Genomic DNA, 17790 nt, shown 5'->3' on the forward strand with positions numbered 1-17790 from the left:
CAGTCCAAAGATGTGCAGGTTAGGCTGATTTGGCCATGCCAAATTGCCCCTTAATATCAGGGGGACAAGTAGGGTAAATGTGGGAGTTGCAGGGATAGGGCCTGGGTGGGATTGTTGTCAGTGCAGTCTCGATGGGCTGAGTGGCCTCCTTCTGCACTGTAGGGATTCTATGACTCTGTGGCCAGTCATAACAAATTGGGGTTTTCATCTGGGATTGTTCTCACAGAGCGACAGAGGGTAACAAATTTGAGGACCTCATCTGGGAACTAGCCTTAACAATATATCAATCATTGTATCCAAAAGAGAAAATGCTGGAAAATCTCAGCAGGTCTGGCAGCATCTCTAAGGAGAGAAAAGAGCTGATGTTTTGAGTCCAGATGATCTTGTGCCAATTATTGTGTGGCTGGCTTAGTGCCTAGTTAGTTTAGGGTAAATTGCATTGATCCGCAATATAATTCATTATACTACTCCCTGGTATCAATGGGTGCTATTCTGGTTGGCAGTTGGTGACTAATGGAGTGCCGCAGGGATCGGTGCTGGGGCCTCAACTGTTTACCATTTATATAGATGATCTGGAGGAGGGGGCTGAGTGTAAGGTGACGAAATTTGCTGATGACACGAAGATGAGTGGAAAAGCAAATTGTGTAGAGGGTGTGGAAAGTCTATAGAGAGATCTAGATAGGCTGAGCGAGTGGGCGAGGACCTGGCAGATGGAGTATAATGTTAGCAAGTGTGAGGTTATCCACTTTGGTAGAAATAATAGTAGGAGGGATTATTATTTAAAAGGCGAAAAGCTGCAGCACGCTACGGTGCAGAGGGACCTGGGGGTCCTTGTGCATGAGTCGCAAAAATCCAGTCTGCAGGTGCAGCAGGTGGTCAGGAAGGCGAATGGGATGCTGGCCTTTATAGCGAGGGGGATAGAATATAAAAGCAGGGAGGTCTTGCTGCAGCTGTATAGGGCATTGGTGAGGCCGCAGCTGGAGTATTGTGTGCAGTTTTGGTCGCCGCACTTGCGCAAGGATATTTTGGCCTTGGAGGGAGTGCAGAGGAGGTTCACTAGGCTGATACCGGAGATGAGGGGGTTAGACTATGAAGAGAGATTAAATAGACTGGGTCTGTACTCATTGGAGTTTACAAGGCTGAGGGGGGATCTTATAGAGACGTATAAGAAAATGAAAGTGATGGACAGGGTAGAGGTAGAGAGATTCTTCCTGCTTAGAAAGGACAGCAGGACTAGAGGGCACAGCCTCAAGATGGGGGGGGGGGGGGGGGGCATTTTAGATCAGAGTTGAGGAGGAACTTCTTCACTCAAAGGGTGGTGAATCTCTGGAATTCTCTGCCCGTTGAAGTGGTGGAGGCTGCCTCGCTGAATATATTTAAGTCACAGGTAGATAGGTTTTTGACAGACAAGGGAATTAAGGGTTATGGGGAGAGAGCGGGTAAGTGGAACTGATCCACTTCAGATCAGCCATGATCTTGTTGAATGGCGGGGCAGGCTCGAAGGGTTAGATGGCCTACTCCTGCTCCTATTTCTTATGTTCTTATCTCACTACTTCTGTGTCACAGTGTTATTAACATTGTGCACCTCCATCTGCTTAACAGAAGGTTGGATTGACACTGGATATAGTCTCAATCATTTCCTCAATGCCTCAGCTAATTCTCCTTCCACCATTGAATGTTTTGGTGACCCAAAGCATCGCACCATGCCTAAGCTTCCCTTTTGGGGTGACTCAATGCTACGTTGACAATTGGAGGCAACAAGCAAAGATATGAGCCTCAGCTCCGACGAAGGGTCATCTAGACTCGAACCGTTGACTCTATTCCCTCCCCACAGGTGCTGTCAGGCCTGATGAGGTTTTCCAGCATTTTCTGTCTTTGTTTTAGATTCCAGCATCTGCAGTATTTTGCTTTTAAACAGTGAAGAGACTTTTCTCTAGACAAAATGGGAAACAAAAGACAACACTGTTCCTAAAACTACTTTCTAATGGCTCTGGGTAAATAGCTCTAAAGATGTGTTGAAGGTGCCTGGGGACATATCCAGATTTTTAACAGGTAACACAGTATATATCACGAGAGGTTTCTTGAAAAGCGAGAGGAGGTTAACACATACGAATGCAATCCAAGTGGTTTTCAGAAGTTAAGGTTCATTGTGCTGGAAATCAATCCAACTCCATCAGGCTAAATAAATCTGAATAAAATTCTGTCCTTTTGGCTTCCAGGATCGAATAGATGAATGTGCAAGCAATCCCTGTCGCCATGGCAACTGCAGCAGCTACACTGATGGCTACGTCTGCGTTTGTGAAGAAGGCTATCGGGGTGACAATTGTGATCAACCTCTTCAGAGCACGCTGGCCCCTAGCTGGACAGAGTCCACGCTGCCATGGCAACCGGAGCCAGCCGCGACATCTATGCTGCCCAACACAACCTCCCCCTCGTCCTCATGGCAAACAACGGTCACCCTGTCTCCATGGCAGCCAGAACCCGGGCATAAAGTTGTGAACCTAACCTGGGATCTCAAAGAGGTAAGAAATTAATTTGTTCTATTCAATATATCTTCCACAATTCTGTCAGTGTTATTCCTGGAAGCAAAGTTTGGCCTGGTTGCCAAGTGGAGTAGTGTTTCTCTGTTGGAGTTATGGCCAGTGTATTTGTTGGATTCCTGTCCAAAGTATTGTGTGATAGGATACTTCATGCCCCAGAATGGTAATGGTGTTCCAGAAGCTTCCAAAGTAAGACTGAAGTGAATTTACAGACAACTTTTGTGTTGTTTCAGAAATGGAACATAATGGCCCGTAGCTTCTGGGTTCTCGGGCAGTGTAAGTACGGGTGGGGGTTGCGTGGAGGGTGAGGTGGGGGAGGATACACCACCAGGTAAGGATTATTCTTCAACTGTCCGGGTATTTTCAGCTTCAGTTTGGCAATTACCCTGCAATGAGAAGCTTCCGGAAATACAATGTAAATCAAAAACTCCACATGGATCTGACTATCTTATAGTAATAATGACTCATAAAGAGTTAGAAGAATTAAAACCACTTCTAACTTCTGGGGAACTATCGTACTGGCTCTGCTCTCCCGACCCCACCCGCCCCCCTCCCCATCCCTGCCCCAATGGGATTCCCTGACTCCCACAGGATTCTCCCCACCCCAGCCCCATGGGACTTCCCAACCACTTTCCCACCTGCTCCATCCCCTGACCTCTACCCATTGACCACGCAACTCCCCTCATCCCACTGATCACCCAACTCCAATCCCCCACTGACCACACAGCTTCCCCCCAACGGACCACCCAACCCCTACCCGACCACTAACCATCCGACACCAATCCCCCAACCAACCATACTCTGAGCTAAGCAATTGGAGCTAAATGGAGGCAAGGAAGTCTGTGTGGAAGAATCAAGTGCCTTTCCAGCACTGCTTGTGGGCTAAGAGATGCATGAATTACTATTGCCCCAGCTAATCCACATTCTTCCATGTGATCAGAACCTACAATATCAACAGAGGACCCCACCATGATTATCAACGTCCAGATCTCCTCCAACTCTATCCCAAAACTGTACCCCTCCCCCAATAATCATTCCCAACCATCCAAGCTGAACTGTACCCATCTCCTTTCCCCCAACCCTCACAATCCTTATTCCAGCAGCAGGAACCTCCTGCACTCTGAGAGGGGAACCTCTTCTACAGCATTCCCTGTCCAACATGGAGACAGGACTGACAGTCAAGCTGGTTTTTAGGAGATGTTCCTGATTTTAAAAATGGCCTACATTCAAGGAGTGAAAACTTCATAGGGTTTGGACTAGTACTCTACACCATCCCGATCCCCCAGCTTGGAAGTCCCATCCCAGTAAAGATCTGGGCCATATCTCAGTGAGAAAACTGGGTGGACAATGGAAGCAGTTAGTATTGATTCATTCAAATGTAAAGTCGATGGATTTCTTGCAGGAAGGAACATTTGGTATGTAATGTATGAATAATTTCATACATGTCATAGGCTAAGTGTAGCATGCTTGGATAGAACATGTGACTTTGGGCCTATTGTTTCCAAGACTGTCCACCATTGAGGTTTTTGTGGTATCATATCTGAATCTGTTGTAGATATATGTTTTATCCATTTGTGGGACATGGGCATCGCTGCCTGGCCATCATTTATTGCCCATCCCTAGTTGTCCTTGTGAGGTGGTGCCTTCTTGAATCACTGCAGCCTATGCGCTGTGGGTCGATCAAAAATGCCGATAGGGAGGGAATTCCAGGATTTTGACCCAGCGACTGCGAAGGAATGGCGATATATTTCCATGTCAGGATGGTGAAAGGCTTAGCGGGGAACTTGCAGGTGGGTGATGTTCCCATGTAAATGCTGCCCTTGTCCTTCTAGATGGAAGTGGTCGTGGGTTTGGAAGGTGCTGCCTAAGGATCTTTGGTGAATTGCTGCAGTGTGTCTTGTAGATAGTACACACTGCTGCTACTGAGCATCGATGGTGGAGGGAGTGGATGTTTGTAAATGTGGTCCCAGTCAAACGGGCTGCTTTGTCCTGGATGGTGTCAAGCTTTTTGAGTGTTGTTGGAGCTGTATCCATCCAGGCACAGGGGAAGTATTCCATCACACTCCAGACTTGTGCCTTGTAGATGGTGGACAGGCTTTAGGGTGCCAGGAGGTGAGTTATTCACTGCAGTATTCCTAGCCTCTGACCTGCTCTTGTAACAACTGTTGATGGGGACAACTCCATTATCACGTGTCTGATAGGATGGCTGAAAGTGTACTGGATGGACTGCGGTCTTTCAGCATTTTGAAAATCCTATGTTTTACAATCATTGTGATAAAAAATAGAAATCAATACATGCTGAAGGTTGATGACTTGTCCAGTCATCCAAGGCAGTGATGATGCCCTTACCTGCCCCAAAAGCTGGTAATAATCTTAAATATCCACTGATGCGGAGTTACACAGTGATAATATTCAAAAACATTAGCTTTCTGTATAGGAAGCACAAAGACCAGGTTTGATTACCTTACACCAGTTCATGTTACGATAGCATTCCCTACCTGTTCCAGTACAATTCAAGTCACAGGACAGCCCTGCCTTGATTTTTCATTGTAACAGAATTTGGACACATCTACAATCAAACAGGATCTCTACCTGTCACAAAGAAGCCTCATCAAGCCAGCATTGGGGAGAGAGTAAATTTCCTGGCCTGCACCGTGGATGCTTACTGGGATGGTTCAGGAGAGTAGCCAGGGTAGACCTGAAGAGTGAGTTGCTGGGCAGAGTTATCAGCAGGCTCCCAATTTTTGCAAGAGAAACTCTGTAAAATTTGAACTTTGACAATAAGGCCTTGGCCATCAAATCATTCTGCTTTCAGAATTTAAAATAAATAAATCTACTCCCTCTCTGCTGCCACAGCAACGCTGTGCTGCATCAAGGACAGGTCAGATTTCTATGCACCGAGCACCACTATGGTGCAAATACTGGGGAAAATCTTATATTAGAAACAGCCATTCCCAATGTGTGGGCAATCAGGGGTCATATACATGGGTGGATATATGATTGAGTGTATCACCAGCACACTTCCCACCCTGTCCATCCCAACAATCAGTGGAGATAAAATAAGGAGCTTACAGCTCCTGGTTTTAAAAGCCAGTTGCGGGCCAGATGTTGGCTGTGATGATAAGAATGCACTTACTGCATCTCTTGTTGATCTGAAAAGATGTTGGAGTCATTCTTTGTGAATTGCGGGGGATGTTATATCCATGGTTGTGTCAGATAGGGAATTCCAGTGATGATTAAGCAACAGTAAATACATTGTTAAGATCCAGATCAGGAACTCCAAGGTATTGTGTGAAGTTAGCCTCGATCTTAAGTTTAACATTTGACTTTGGCAATGGTGGGCATAAGGGGTTTCATTCCAGGTATGATTCAAGTGACCCACTAGGAAGCCTTTATTTAAGAATATGACAAAAAGAATTAGCATAACTTTTACTAATTACAAGACTTAAACGTGACATAATGTAACTCCTACCAGCTAGCTATCTCTGTTGTTCCAAGGTAAAGCAACATCCCACAGACATACACCTTTCACTAGACTTAGTTAGCAAAAAATAAGTACACTCACATGATTTTCAGCTTTGTAGCACCTAAGGACAAAAATCCAAGCCAGTTTCCAGAGAAGAATATATCCACAAAACAGCTACACCTCAGAGAGGATAAACATAATCTCTGGTGCCTTCCAGTCTCAGACTCTCAGCTTCAAGCAGCTTCAGAAAATCAAAATTAAAACTGAAATGTTCTGTGAAAAATAGCTGTCGTCATCAATGTAACCTGACCTGTAAATCACTCCGAGTCACACTCTACTCTGCAATCCCAGGGGAACACTGAAAGAATAGACCACTGCATTAGTTCAGATTACAACCAACATGAGATCAATTATACTGCTTCAGTAACAATAAAGGACACCAGCCACAAACAACATGGTGCCAACAAAATCCCAGGGGCTGCTCAAACTTCCTACAGAGAAACATGATTAAAATATAGTTCATAAAGGCACAATATTGTCACAAGATGCAATTCGTGGAGGGTGCCAGATTTGGAGGGGAACCTGGAGATGATGCCATTCCCATAACATTATTGCCCTCGTCTTTCTCACTGCTGGAATTGCTTATCCTATTTTTTTTCTTTATTCTTTCATGGGATGTGGGCATCACTGGCAAGGCCAACATTTATTGCCCATCCCTAATTATTCTTGAACTGAGCGGCTTGCTAGGCCAACTCAGAGGCAGGAAAGAGTTAATCGCATTGCTGTGAGTCTGGAGTCACATGTAGGCCAGACCAGGTCAGGATGGCAGATTTCTTTCCCTAAAGAACCCCAGGGCATTAGTGTGGCCCTAATGGATTGCTAACCCAGTGAAATTACCCCTATGCCTGACAGTTGGACATACTCCAGTCACAGTGTACCAGTGGCATGGAAATAGATACAGATTCCAGAGACAGAAGCTCTGATTATTTGATCTGTTCTCTTCTGAATGGCATTCAGTTTTTTCAATGTTGTTGGAGCTGTACTCATTCAGACAACTGGTGATTATCCCATCAGATTGCTGACTTGTCCAGGGCACATTGCTGCACCTCCTGCCAGACAGTCTGAGTGCTTTCCGCTGGGAAGGATGCCCAGAAGTGCCAAATAGGGCAGCTGTGCTTTATGCCACTTCTTGCAGCAATGGTTCTATTTTAACAACCTTCAGATCCCACTTCACTTTGACTCCATAGACAGCAAACAAAAGTAACAAAATCTAGTTTATCTTCTCCTGACTGCACCTGCCCTAGATACCCTGCCCTCATTTGGCGAACTGTTCACAACTGGTAAATTAGAAATCCGTTTTGAAGAAGTAATCAGGTCAGATCCTGAACGATTCATTGGGGTCAGATGGATATAATACAGAGGTGGACAGAACCTTACCTTTATACTTTCTCAACAAATGACAGTTTCTGTCTTACGTTAATCGTGCACTTCGGCGTATGTTCAAGTTTCGAGATATTTCCCTCTCCAGCACACGTTTGTTAACACGGGAGGAGACAGATTATCCAGTGTACTGTTGATGTTTATATCAAGTTGTTAGCTTAAAAAATCAGTTCTGCATTCATGGAATAGCTGTGGGTCCTCTGAGCTCAATAGCACTTTTTAAAGTGAAGGAGTTAACTTCAAGGGAACTGACTGCAGCAGGGGGCTCCATGGGGCAACTTACAGCTTGTCAGTGCCTGCTCTGAGTAGACCCCCCCGTTGAAACCATCTGATTTTCAGATCCTGTTTAGGCAGCATGGTAGTGTAGGATTGGGGGGGTGGGCGTGCGAAGGGCCTGTTCTGGTGCTGTCATTTTCTTTGTTCTTTGCTTCTATAATGGGTGGCCGATCGACAAAATCTGAATATAAGACTGGTTGAAAGTCTATGCAAATAGATCTCCAGTTACAATGAAATATGTGGAGGCAAACCCCTTCCTGTTTACCAGTGGGAATCACATGTCTAGAAAGTGATCGTGCCAACAAGAAAGGTGAATGGGGGGATTGGTGCACAGAGGTTTGATCAGAATTTCCTCTCAGTGACTATACATAGTGTGAACAGGAGACAGATTACACACAGTTTAAAACACAGATCATTCAATTTAACTGGTCCATGCCTGTGTTCAATGCTCCAAATAAACTCCCCCCACCCCATGCCCTCCTAAATTCCCTATTGGATTTATTAGTAACTGTCGTTTATATGAATGTCTCCTGGTTCCGGTTTCTCCCATAAGTTGAAAAACCTTAGAATCATAGGATATAATTTACCATTCTGCCCATCATGGCAATCGTAGCAGCCGGGACACGGGTCATGCAAAGGTCTGACAGGCTGGGTGGGGGTGAGGGGTCATTGGCAGGAAAGGGTTACCCCTTCACATTGAGGCACTGATCAGCTTTGGCCGACACCACTTTTGATGTTCATTGACCCCTCAGAAATTGCCTCCATGCCGAAATGGCCTCGCAATTTCTGACCTGCTTCAGCAGCACTTACCTCTCCTGGTGGCATGGCCAAGACCTCCAGAGCTGCGGCTCCTCTGATTGGCCCTGCAGCATCAAGACTTCACCTCAGGATGGTAAGGGGGCCAACTAACAAGCCTCCTCTGGTGGTCGGTCTTGGTAAGTATGGGCTTGGGGCCCTCATTTAGTCCCACTGTCAGCTCCTGAAGCCAGTTCGGTACGACACAAAATCATGAGAAAACAGTGGCATTCCCCTCCCAAAGAAAAGAAAGCTAATATTTTAAGAACATAAGAAATAGGAGCAGGAGTAGGCCATCCAGCCCTTCGAGCCTGCCCCGCCATTCAATAAGATCATGGCTGATCTGTCGCTGCTCAGTTCCACTTTCCCGCCCTCTCCCCATAACCCTTAATTCCCTCTCCTATCAAAAACCCATCAACCCGCGTCTTAAAAATATTTAGCGAGGCAGCCTCCACCACTTCAACGGGCAGAGAATTCCAGAGATTCACCACCCTTTGAGTGAAGAAGTTCCTCCTCAACTCCGTTCTAAACCGCCCCCCTTTTATCTTGAGGCTGTGCCCCCTAGTCCTACTGTCTTTTTTGAGCGGGAAGAGTCTTTCCACCTCTATCCTATCCATCCCATTCATCATCTTATACGTCTCAATGAGATCTCCTCTCATTCTTCTAAACTCTAACGAGTACAAGCCCAGTTTATTCATCCTCTCCTCATAGCTCAACCCCCTCAACTCCGGTATCAGCCTAGTAAACCTCCTCTGCACTCCCTCCAAGGCCAAAATATCTTTGCGCAGGTGCGGTGCCCAAAAATGCACACAATACTCCAGTTGCGGCCTCACCAATGCCCTATACAGCTGCAGCAAGACCTCCCTACTTTTATATTCAATCCCCCTCGCTATGAAGGCCAGCATCCCATTCGCCTTCCTGACCACCTGCTGCACCTGCAAGCTGGGTTTTTGCGACTCATGCACAAGGACCCCAAGGTCCCTCTGCACCGTCGCCTGCTGCAGTTTTTCGCCTCGTAAGTAATAGTCCTTCCTACCATTCTTCCTACCAAAGTGGACCACCTCACACTTGCCAACATTAAATTCCATTTGCCATTTCCTGGCCCATTCGCCCAGCCTATCTAGATCCTTCTGCAGACTCTCCACACCCTCCGCACAATTTGCCTTTCCCCCAATCTTGGTGTCATCAGCAAATTTCGACACTCTACACTCGGTTCCCTCCTCCAGATCATCTATATAAATGGTAAATAGCTGAGGCCCCAGCACCGGCCCCTGGGGCACTCCACTAGTCACCATCCGCCAATCCGAATAGCACCCGTTGACCCCCACTCTCTGCCTCCTATTTGACAACCAATCCTCTATCCACGCTAACACCCTACCCCCAACTCCATGTCCCTCGACCTTCTGCAATAACCTCTTGTGAGGCACTTTGTCAAACGCCTTCTGAAAATCTAGAAAGACCACATCCACCGGCTCTCCTCTATCCACTGCCCTAGACACATCCTCATAGAACTCCAGTAAATTTGTCAGACACGACTTCCCTTTAATGAAACCGTGCTGCGTCTGCTCTATCAAGCAATTCCCTTCAAGATGCCTTGCAATTTCCTCCTTAATGACAGATTCTAACATTTTACCTACCACAGACGTTAAACTAACCGGCCTATAATTCCCCGCCTTTTGCCTGGCACCCTTCTTAAACAACGGCGTAACATTAGCCGTTTTCCAATCATCCGGCACTTCCCCGGAATTTTGTCATACATTCAGGGCAATTTTCATAACCCATGCATTTCCTGAATTGTAGCTGAAAATATTTACAAAAATGAAATGTAAGAAATAATATTTGAGAGTTACAGAGAGGATTCTATACTTGAGCATAAATCTGAAGTACAGAAATGGAACTAGAGGTAACCTATTAGCTTGAATAGGTGATTGGCTAATGGGCAGAGGACAGAAAGCAGGGATAAATCCTTTTTTTTCTGGATGGCAAGAGTAACTAGTGGGGGGCCACAGGATTCAGTCCTTGGGCCCCAGCTATTTACAATCTGTATTAATGAATTGGATACAGGGATAGGAGGCTCTATAGCCAAATTTACAGATAACACAAGAAAAGGTGGGATAATAAGTTGCAATGAGGAAATAAGAGCCTTAAAAATGGATATAAATAGGTTAGGAGAGTGGGCCAAAATGTGGCAGATGGATTTTGATGTGGATAAGTGTGAGGTCATACATTTTGGTCAGAAAAATGGGAAGGCAACTTATTATCTAATTGGATAGAGACTTCAGGGTGCTCCAGTGCAGAGGGATCTGGGTGTCCTTGTTCATGAGCCACAGAAAACTAGCATGCATGTACAGCAGATAATAGAGAAAGCAAATGGAATGTTGGCATTTATAGCTAAAGAAATAGAATATAAAGGTAAGGAAGTATTGTTGCAACTACACAAGGCATTGGTGGGGCCACACCTGGAGTATTATTGGTTTGGTCCCCTTATTTGAAGAAAGATATAGTGGCATTGGAGGCAGTTCAGTGGCAGTTCACTAGATTGATTCCAGAGATGAGGGGTGTGTCATATGAAGAGAGATTGAACAGTTTAGGCCTAAACTCTCCGGAATTTAGAAGAATGAGGGGAGATCAAACTGAGGTATACAAGATGATAAAAGATGTGGATACTGTAGACATGGAGCAGATGCTTCCTCTTCTGGAACATTCTAAGATGAGAGATCATAGTCTTAGGATAAGAGGTAACAAATTTAAAACAGAGTTGAGGAGAAACTCTTTCTCCCAAAAGGTTATGAATCTGTGGAATTCGCTACTCCAAAGTGCAGTGGATGCTGGGACAGTGAGTTAATTTGAGGAGGAGTTAGACAGATGTTTAATTGGTAATGGATTGAAGGGTTATGGGAGAAGACAGGAAAATAGGGATGAGGCGCATAAAAGCCTTGATCGGGTGACGGAGTGGATTTGGTGGGCCGAATGGCCTAATTCTGCTACTCTATCTAATGAACTTACGAAAAAAGGTTTGCTCCCAGAACACTGATTTCTCAGCCAATTAAAATGCTGAAATGTGCAGCAGCTAAAAACAAGAGGTCAGTGGCATTACCGCACAGCAATATCCTGAAAGGAGAACTGTTCCACGCCAGCTCTGAGTGGATTGGTCTGCCACATCTGCTTTCAAAATGCCTGCTGCTATGCAAATGTAAAAGCTTAAATCATTCCAATTGCTGCATGTCAATCTTAACCAGCAGAATTGTCGACGCAGTCAAAGCGAAGTGGCTACACATTAAGATCTCAGAAAAAATTTGTACAAGAGAAAATGAAAATTGTATTTAAAAAAAAAATGAAGGGTAGCCATGATTGCAAAGATTGCAAAGGAAAAGTTGCCGTAGTCCCAGATGATCTTAGGCTGCTCTGCCTGTTGAAGGGGAGAGCTGACTGGTGGTGATTTAACCCGAGGATCACCACACCTCAGGCGAGGGACAAGGTTGAGAAGGTGGGGCCTTCATCATGTTGAGAGAATAGTCTTTGAACTGTGTTCAGAATAAAATTGGAGCATAGAACATAGAATATTACAGCGCAGTACAGGCTCTTTGACCCCTGATGTTGCGCCAACCTGTGAAACCCATCTAAAGCCCATCTAACCTACACTATTCCAATATCATCATAGGCGTAGAGTTAGGCCATTTATCCCCTCAAGCCTATTCAATGAGATCATGGCTGATCTATGATCCATTTACCCATCTTTGCCACACATCCCTGAACATAATTGACAAACTGAAATCTAGCAACCACTGATTTAAAATTAACAATTGATGTAGCGTCAATTGTTACCAGTGCAAGAATTCCAAACTTCCACTCCATTGTGTTTCCTAATATGACTCCGAACGTTTAGACCACTCTCCCTCATCCTAGATTCCCCAAACAGCAGAAATAATTTCTCTGTCCACCTTATCTGGTCCCCTTTGTATCTTGAAAACTTTGATCAAATCATTCCAAAAACTTCAGGCAATACAGGCATCAATTGTGTAATTTCTCCCTGTAATTTAACCTTGTGAGTCTAGGTATACTTCTGATAATTCTACCCCACTGCAGTTCCTCCAAAGCCATCATATCCTTCCTGATGTGCCTTGCCAGAACTGCTCACAGTATGCCAGGTGTGACCTGACCAGGAATTTGTATATCATGACTTCTGGAATCATAGACTCATAGAATCCCTACAGTGCAGAAGGAGGACATTTGGCCCTTCAAGTCTGCACCAGCTCTCTGGTAGAATATTTTACCCAAACCCTCTTCCCCAGCCTATCCCCATAACCTCAAACACTTACCATGGCTAATCCATCTAACCTATACATCTTGGAACACTAAGGGGCAATTTAGCATGGCCAATTCACCTAACTTGCAATTCTTTGGACTGTGGAATGAAAGCAGAATGGAATACTACCCCTTTGTATTCTATTCCTCTATATATAAAAGGCAGAATTCCATTAGGGTTTTTAATCATTTTATGTATCTGTTTCTGGCATTTTAATGATGTCATGTACTTAAATGTGCAAACAGTCTCTTGATAGTGCAGAACATGAATATTGTTGAAAAAAGATACATGTTGCTGAAGCTTATCACCTTGCACTCATCAGGAAAAATGCAAGAATGCCGATTTTTAATGATCATAACAATTTATACCACAAGAGAAAATCTGTTGATTGGTTGGGTGAATCTGATTAGGTGAATAGTTGCCATGGAGAAAGCAATAAGCTTCCTAAACACCCGAGTAAATCAAAAAGCACACAAGGCTTGAACATATTCTTTTTGTTTGCAGTGAATGGATCCTTGTGTAAGAAGGTATCTGACTTCTAGCAAGTGTAAATCAGCCTTGTTATGAACCGACTGATTATCTTAAATTTGTTGTTAGTGTAGCTATTAGCACACTTCGGATCGTTCAGCAAGTGCTGCCCAGACACTGAATTATATCCCTAAGAGTGGACATTATTTTGGATTTTGCAAGCGTGGGCTGCCTGAGTACCACCTGCACCCTGCCTATAATGAATAACCAATAAAGTTTATTTATTAGTCACAAATAAGGCTTACATTAACACTGCAATGAGGTTACTGTGAAATTCCCCTAGTTACCACAGTCCAGCGCCTGTTAGGGTTAATTCACCTAATCAGCACGTCTTTCAGAATGTGGGAGGAAACCGGAGCACCCAGAGAAAACCCATGCAGACATAGAGAGAATGTGCAAACTCCACAGAGACAGTGACCCAAGCCAGGAATCAAACCCAGGTCCCTGGCACTGTGAGGCAGCAATGCTAACCACTGTGCTACTGTGCCATCCCAGAACACAGTGTTTGATTCAATCAGCCAATCACTGGGCTGAATGCCCCACATACCCTGGCACTGCCATAGAAATTCATAGCTGACATTGCTCCGTTGTGTGGTGGGCAGAATGTCTTTTTGGACTGATGGCAGCGTTCTGTTTGTGGGAAATATCACCTGTAGCAGCGATGTAGCAGGGGGAAAGGGCTTGCTTAACCCATTGTTTAAATTTTTGAGATACGCTATCTTTGCAGGGTAATTTGAATAGATTGATTCAGTTTGATTGGCTCAATTGTGGGTTTGCATGATACACAATGAACGTTGAGAAGGATAGCCATTGCCCCACCTGATTTGATCTGGTTGCCAGGCAACAGCAGAGGCACTGGCAGAGTGGCACTGTTGGGAGGATGGGCTCCACAGAAGTACTGCTACTCCCTCAGGACAATGCCTCGGCAATCCCAGTAACCAGCTGGAGCACAGATTCATAGAATCCCTACAGCGCAGAAGGAGGCTATTCAGCCCATTAGGCCTGCACCATCTCTCCCACAGAGAATCCCACCCTGTAAATCCACATATTTACCCCACTAATCCTATATATCTTTTGACATTAAGGAGCAACTTAGCATGGCCAATCAGTCTAACCCACACATCTTTGGACTGTGGAAGGAAACCGGAATACCCGAAGGAAATCCATGCAGACATGCAGAGAAATTGCAAATTCCATACAGACAATGATCCCTTTTAGCCCTCCTTACTCCTTGCTTAAGTTTCTTTCTACTTTCACTTGCTTCGTGTGTTCCCCGCCTCCTAGCCTTGACAAATGCTTCTTTTTCCCCTTTCACTAGACTCACAATATCTCTTGTTATCCCAGGGTTCCAAAAACTTGCCATACGTATCCTTCATCCTTACAGGAATGTGCCGGTCCTGAATCCCTATCAACTTACACTTGGAAGCCTCTCACATGCCAGATTTTGATTTGCCCTCAAACATCTGCCCCCAATCTACATTCAGTTCCTGCCTAATATTGTTGTAATTAGCCTTTCCCCAATTTAGCACCTTAACTTGAGGACTACACTTATCTTTATCTATCAATACCTTAAAGCTTACTGAATTGTGATCACTGCTCCCAAACTGCTCCCCTACCAAAAGTCTGCTAAAAGATGTTTGACAAAGTGTCACATAATAGGTTACTCAACAAAGTTGAAGCCCTTGGAATACAGGATGGTATCAGCCCAGATATGGAACTGTCTGAGTGAGAAAACACAGTGTAATGCTGAACAGTTGTTTTTCAAACTAGACGATAGTGTGCTGTGGGCTTCTCCAGGGACACACCGGGAGCCCTGCATTTCCTCCACAGAACTGGAGTACTGTGTGCAGTTTTGGTCCCCTTATTTGCGTAAGGATATATTGGCCTTGGAGGGAGTACAGAGAAGGTTCACCAGGCTGATACCGGAGATGAGGGGGTTAGCTGATGAGGAGAGATTAAATAGACTGGGCCTGTACTTGTTGGAGTTTAGAAGGCTGCGGGGGGACCTTATAGAGGCTTACAAGATAATGAAGGGGCTAGATAGGGTAGAGGTAGAGAGATTCTTTCCACTTAGAAAGGAAACCAGAACTAGAGGGCACAGCCTCAAAATAAGGGGCGGGCAGTTTGGAACAGAGTTGAGGAGGAACTTCTTCACTCAAAGGGTGGTGAATCTCTGGAATTCTCTGCCCGTTGAAGTGATGAAGGCTACCTCATTGAATATATTTAAGTCACGGGTAGATAGATTCCTGATAGACAAGGGAACCAAGGATTATGGGGAGAAGGTGGGAAAGTGGAACTGATCCACTTCAGATCAGCCATGATCTTATTGAATGGCGGGGCAGGCTCGAAGGGCTAGATGGCCTACTCCTGCTCCTATTTCTTAAAAAGATATGGGGTTGAGAAATGGGGGAGACATGAAATTTCATTATGTAGCAACATTTGAAGTGATACATTTTGGTAGGAAGAATGTAGAGAGACAATAGAAAATAAATTTTAAACAGCTAGAGTAGAGAGAAATAGAGAACAAATACACAAATTGCCAAAGGTAGCAGGTTGAGAAAGTGCCTAAATAGGCACAAAGAAACCTTGGCTTTATTAATAGGAGCACTGAGTACAAAAGCAATGAAACACCCAGTTTGGTCTCAACTTTTGTCCTACGCTGAGTACTGCATTTTAGGAAGGGTGTGATGTCTCAAGAGAGGATTCAGGAAAGATTTTCAAACAAGGTTCTGGAATGAAGGACATGAATAGATTGGAGTAGCTGGGGCTGTTCTCTTGAGAGACCAGTGGGTTGAGAAGTGATTTGATATTTGAAGTTGAATTCATTGACATTACCCACTCGAGTGAAGCCACTGAACCTTCCACACCACTGCGTTCAGGCATTTGAACCTAGTCTACTGGCATTGTCCTTGATGACAATCTGTTTCCATTGCCTTTTGAGTACTTGTCTGCAGAGCCTCCTGGTCCCCTGTGGATAGTGAACCTCTCTCCTCCTGTCGATCTCCTGGACAAAGGGCTTAGAATTATAGAATCCTACAGTGTAGAAGGAAGCCATTCAGCCCATTGAATCTGCACCGAACACAATCCTACTCAGGCCCTATCCCCATAGCCTCATGATTTATCCTAGCTAATCCTCCTGACATTGAGGGGCAATTTTGCATGGCCAATCCATCTAACCTGCACTGGGGACTTTCTCCCTTGCTAAGCCAATTTCACTCCTTCTCTCTTCCACGGTGGCTCCACCGTGCACAGATGTACTGGGATCATTGAGCATTGTGATCCCCGCTCAGGGGAAATCATATTTTTAGCCCATTAAATCCTTCACCAAAAGACCAAGCCTATCAGGAGGCAATGTTCTAATGGTATTATCGCTAGACTATTAATATATTCATAGAATCATAGAATCAGGCATGGAATCAGGCCCTTTGGCCCAACTTGTCCATGCTGCCCTTTTTTTAAAACCCCTAAGCCAATCCCAATTGCCCGCATTTGGCCCATATCCCTCTACACCCATTGTACCCATGTAACTGTCTAAATGCTTTTTAAAAGATAAAATTGTATCCGCCTCTACTACTACCTCCAGCAGCTTGCTCCAACACCCTCTGTGTGAAAAAATTGCCCACTTTTGTATCTCTTCCCTCTCATCTTAAACCTAAGCCCTCTAGTTTTCGATTCCCCTACCTTTGGGAAAAGATATTGACTATTTACCTTGTCTATGTCCCTCATTATTTTATAGACCTCTGTAAGATCACCCCTCAGCCTCCTACGCTCCAGAGGAAAATGTCCCAGTCTATTCAGCCTCTCCTTATAACTCAATCCATCAAGTCCTGGTAGCATCCTAGTAAACCTTTTCTGCACTCTTTCTAGTTTAATTATATCCTTTCTGTGATAGAGTGACCAGAATTGTACACAGTATTCCAAGTGTGGCCTTACCAATGTCTTTTACAACTTCAGCAAGACATCCCAACTCCTGTATTCAATGTTCTGACCGATGAAACCAAGCATGCCGAATGCCTTCTTCGCCACTCTGTCCACCTGTGACTCCACTTTCAAGGAGCTATGAACATGTACCCCTAGATCTCTTTGCTCTATAACTCTCCCCAACACCCTACTGAGTAAGTCCTGCCCTGGTTCAGTCTACCAAAATGCATCACCTCGCATTTGTCTAAATTAAACTCCATCTGCCTTTCATCAGCCCACTGGCCCAGTTGATCAAGATCCTGTTGCAATTGGAGATAACTTTCCTCACTGTCCACTGTGCCACCAAACTTGGTGTCATCTGCAAACTTATTAACCATGCCCCCTATATTCTCATCCAAATCATTAATATAAATGACAAATAACAGTAGGCCTAGCACTGATCCCTAAGGCACACCGCTGGTAACAAGCTTCCAGTTTGAAAAACAACTCTCTACAACCACCCTCTGGCTTCTGTCAAG

At 44.7% G+C, this 17790-nt stretch overlaps 1 protein-coding gene across 1 annotated transcript in view; it reads left to right on the plus strand.

The window, feature by feature from the left end:
- The window catches only part of dner (delta/notch-like EGF repeat containing), a 302806-nt gene that overhangs the window by 124095 nt on the left and 160921 nt on the right, over positions 1-17790 (plus strand). The window contains exon 2 of the mRNA XM_080185922.1: positions 2220-2522. Coding sequence (XP_080042048.1) covers positions 2220-2522 — 303 coding nt within the window. The remainder of the gene's footprint in view (positions 1-2219; positions 2523-17790) is intronic.

Source organism: Carcharhinus amblyrhynchos, chromosome 3 (genome assembly GCF_965287045.1).
Source record: "Carcharhinus amblyrhynchos chromosome 3, sCarAmb.v2.hapA, whole genome shotgun sequence".
NCBI lineage: Eukaryota > Metazoa > Chordata > Chondrichthyes > Carcharhiniformes > Carcharhinidae > Carcharhinus > Carcharhinus amblyrhynchos.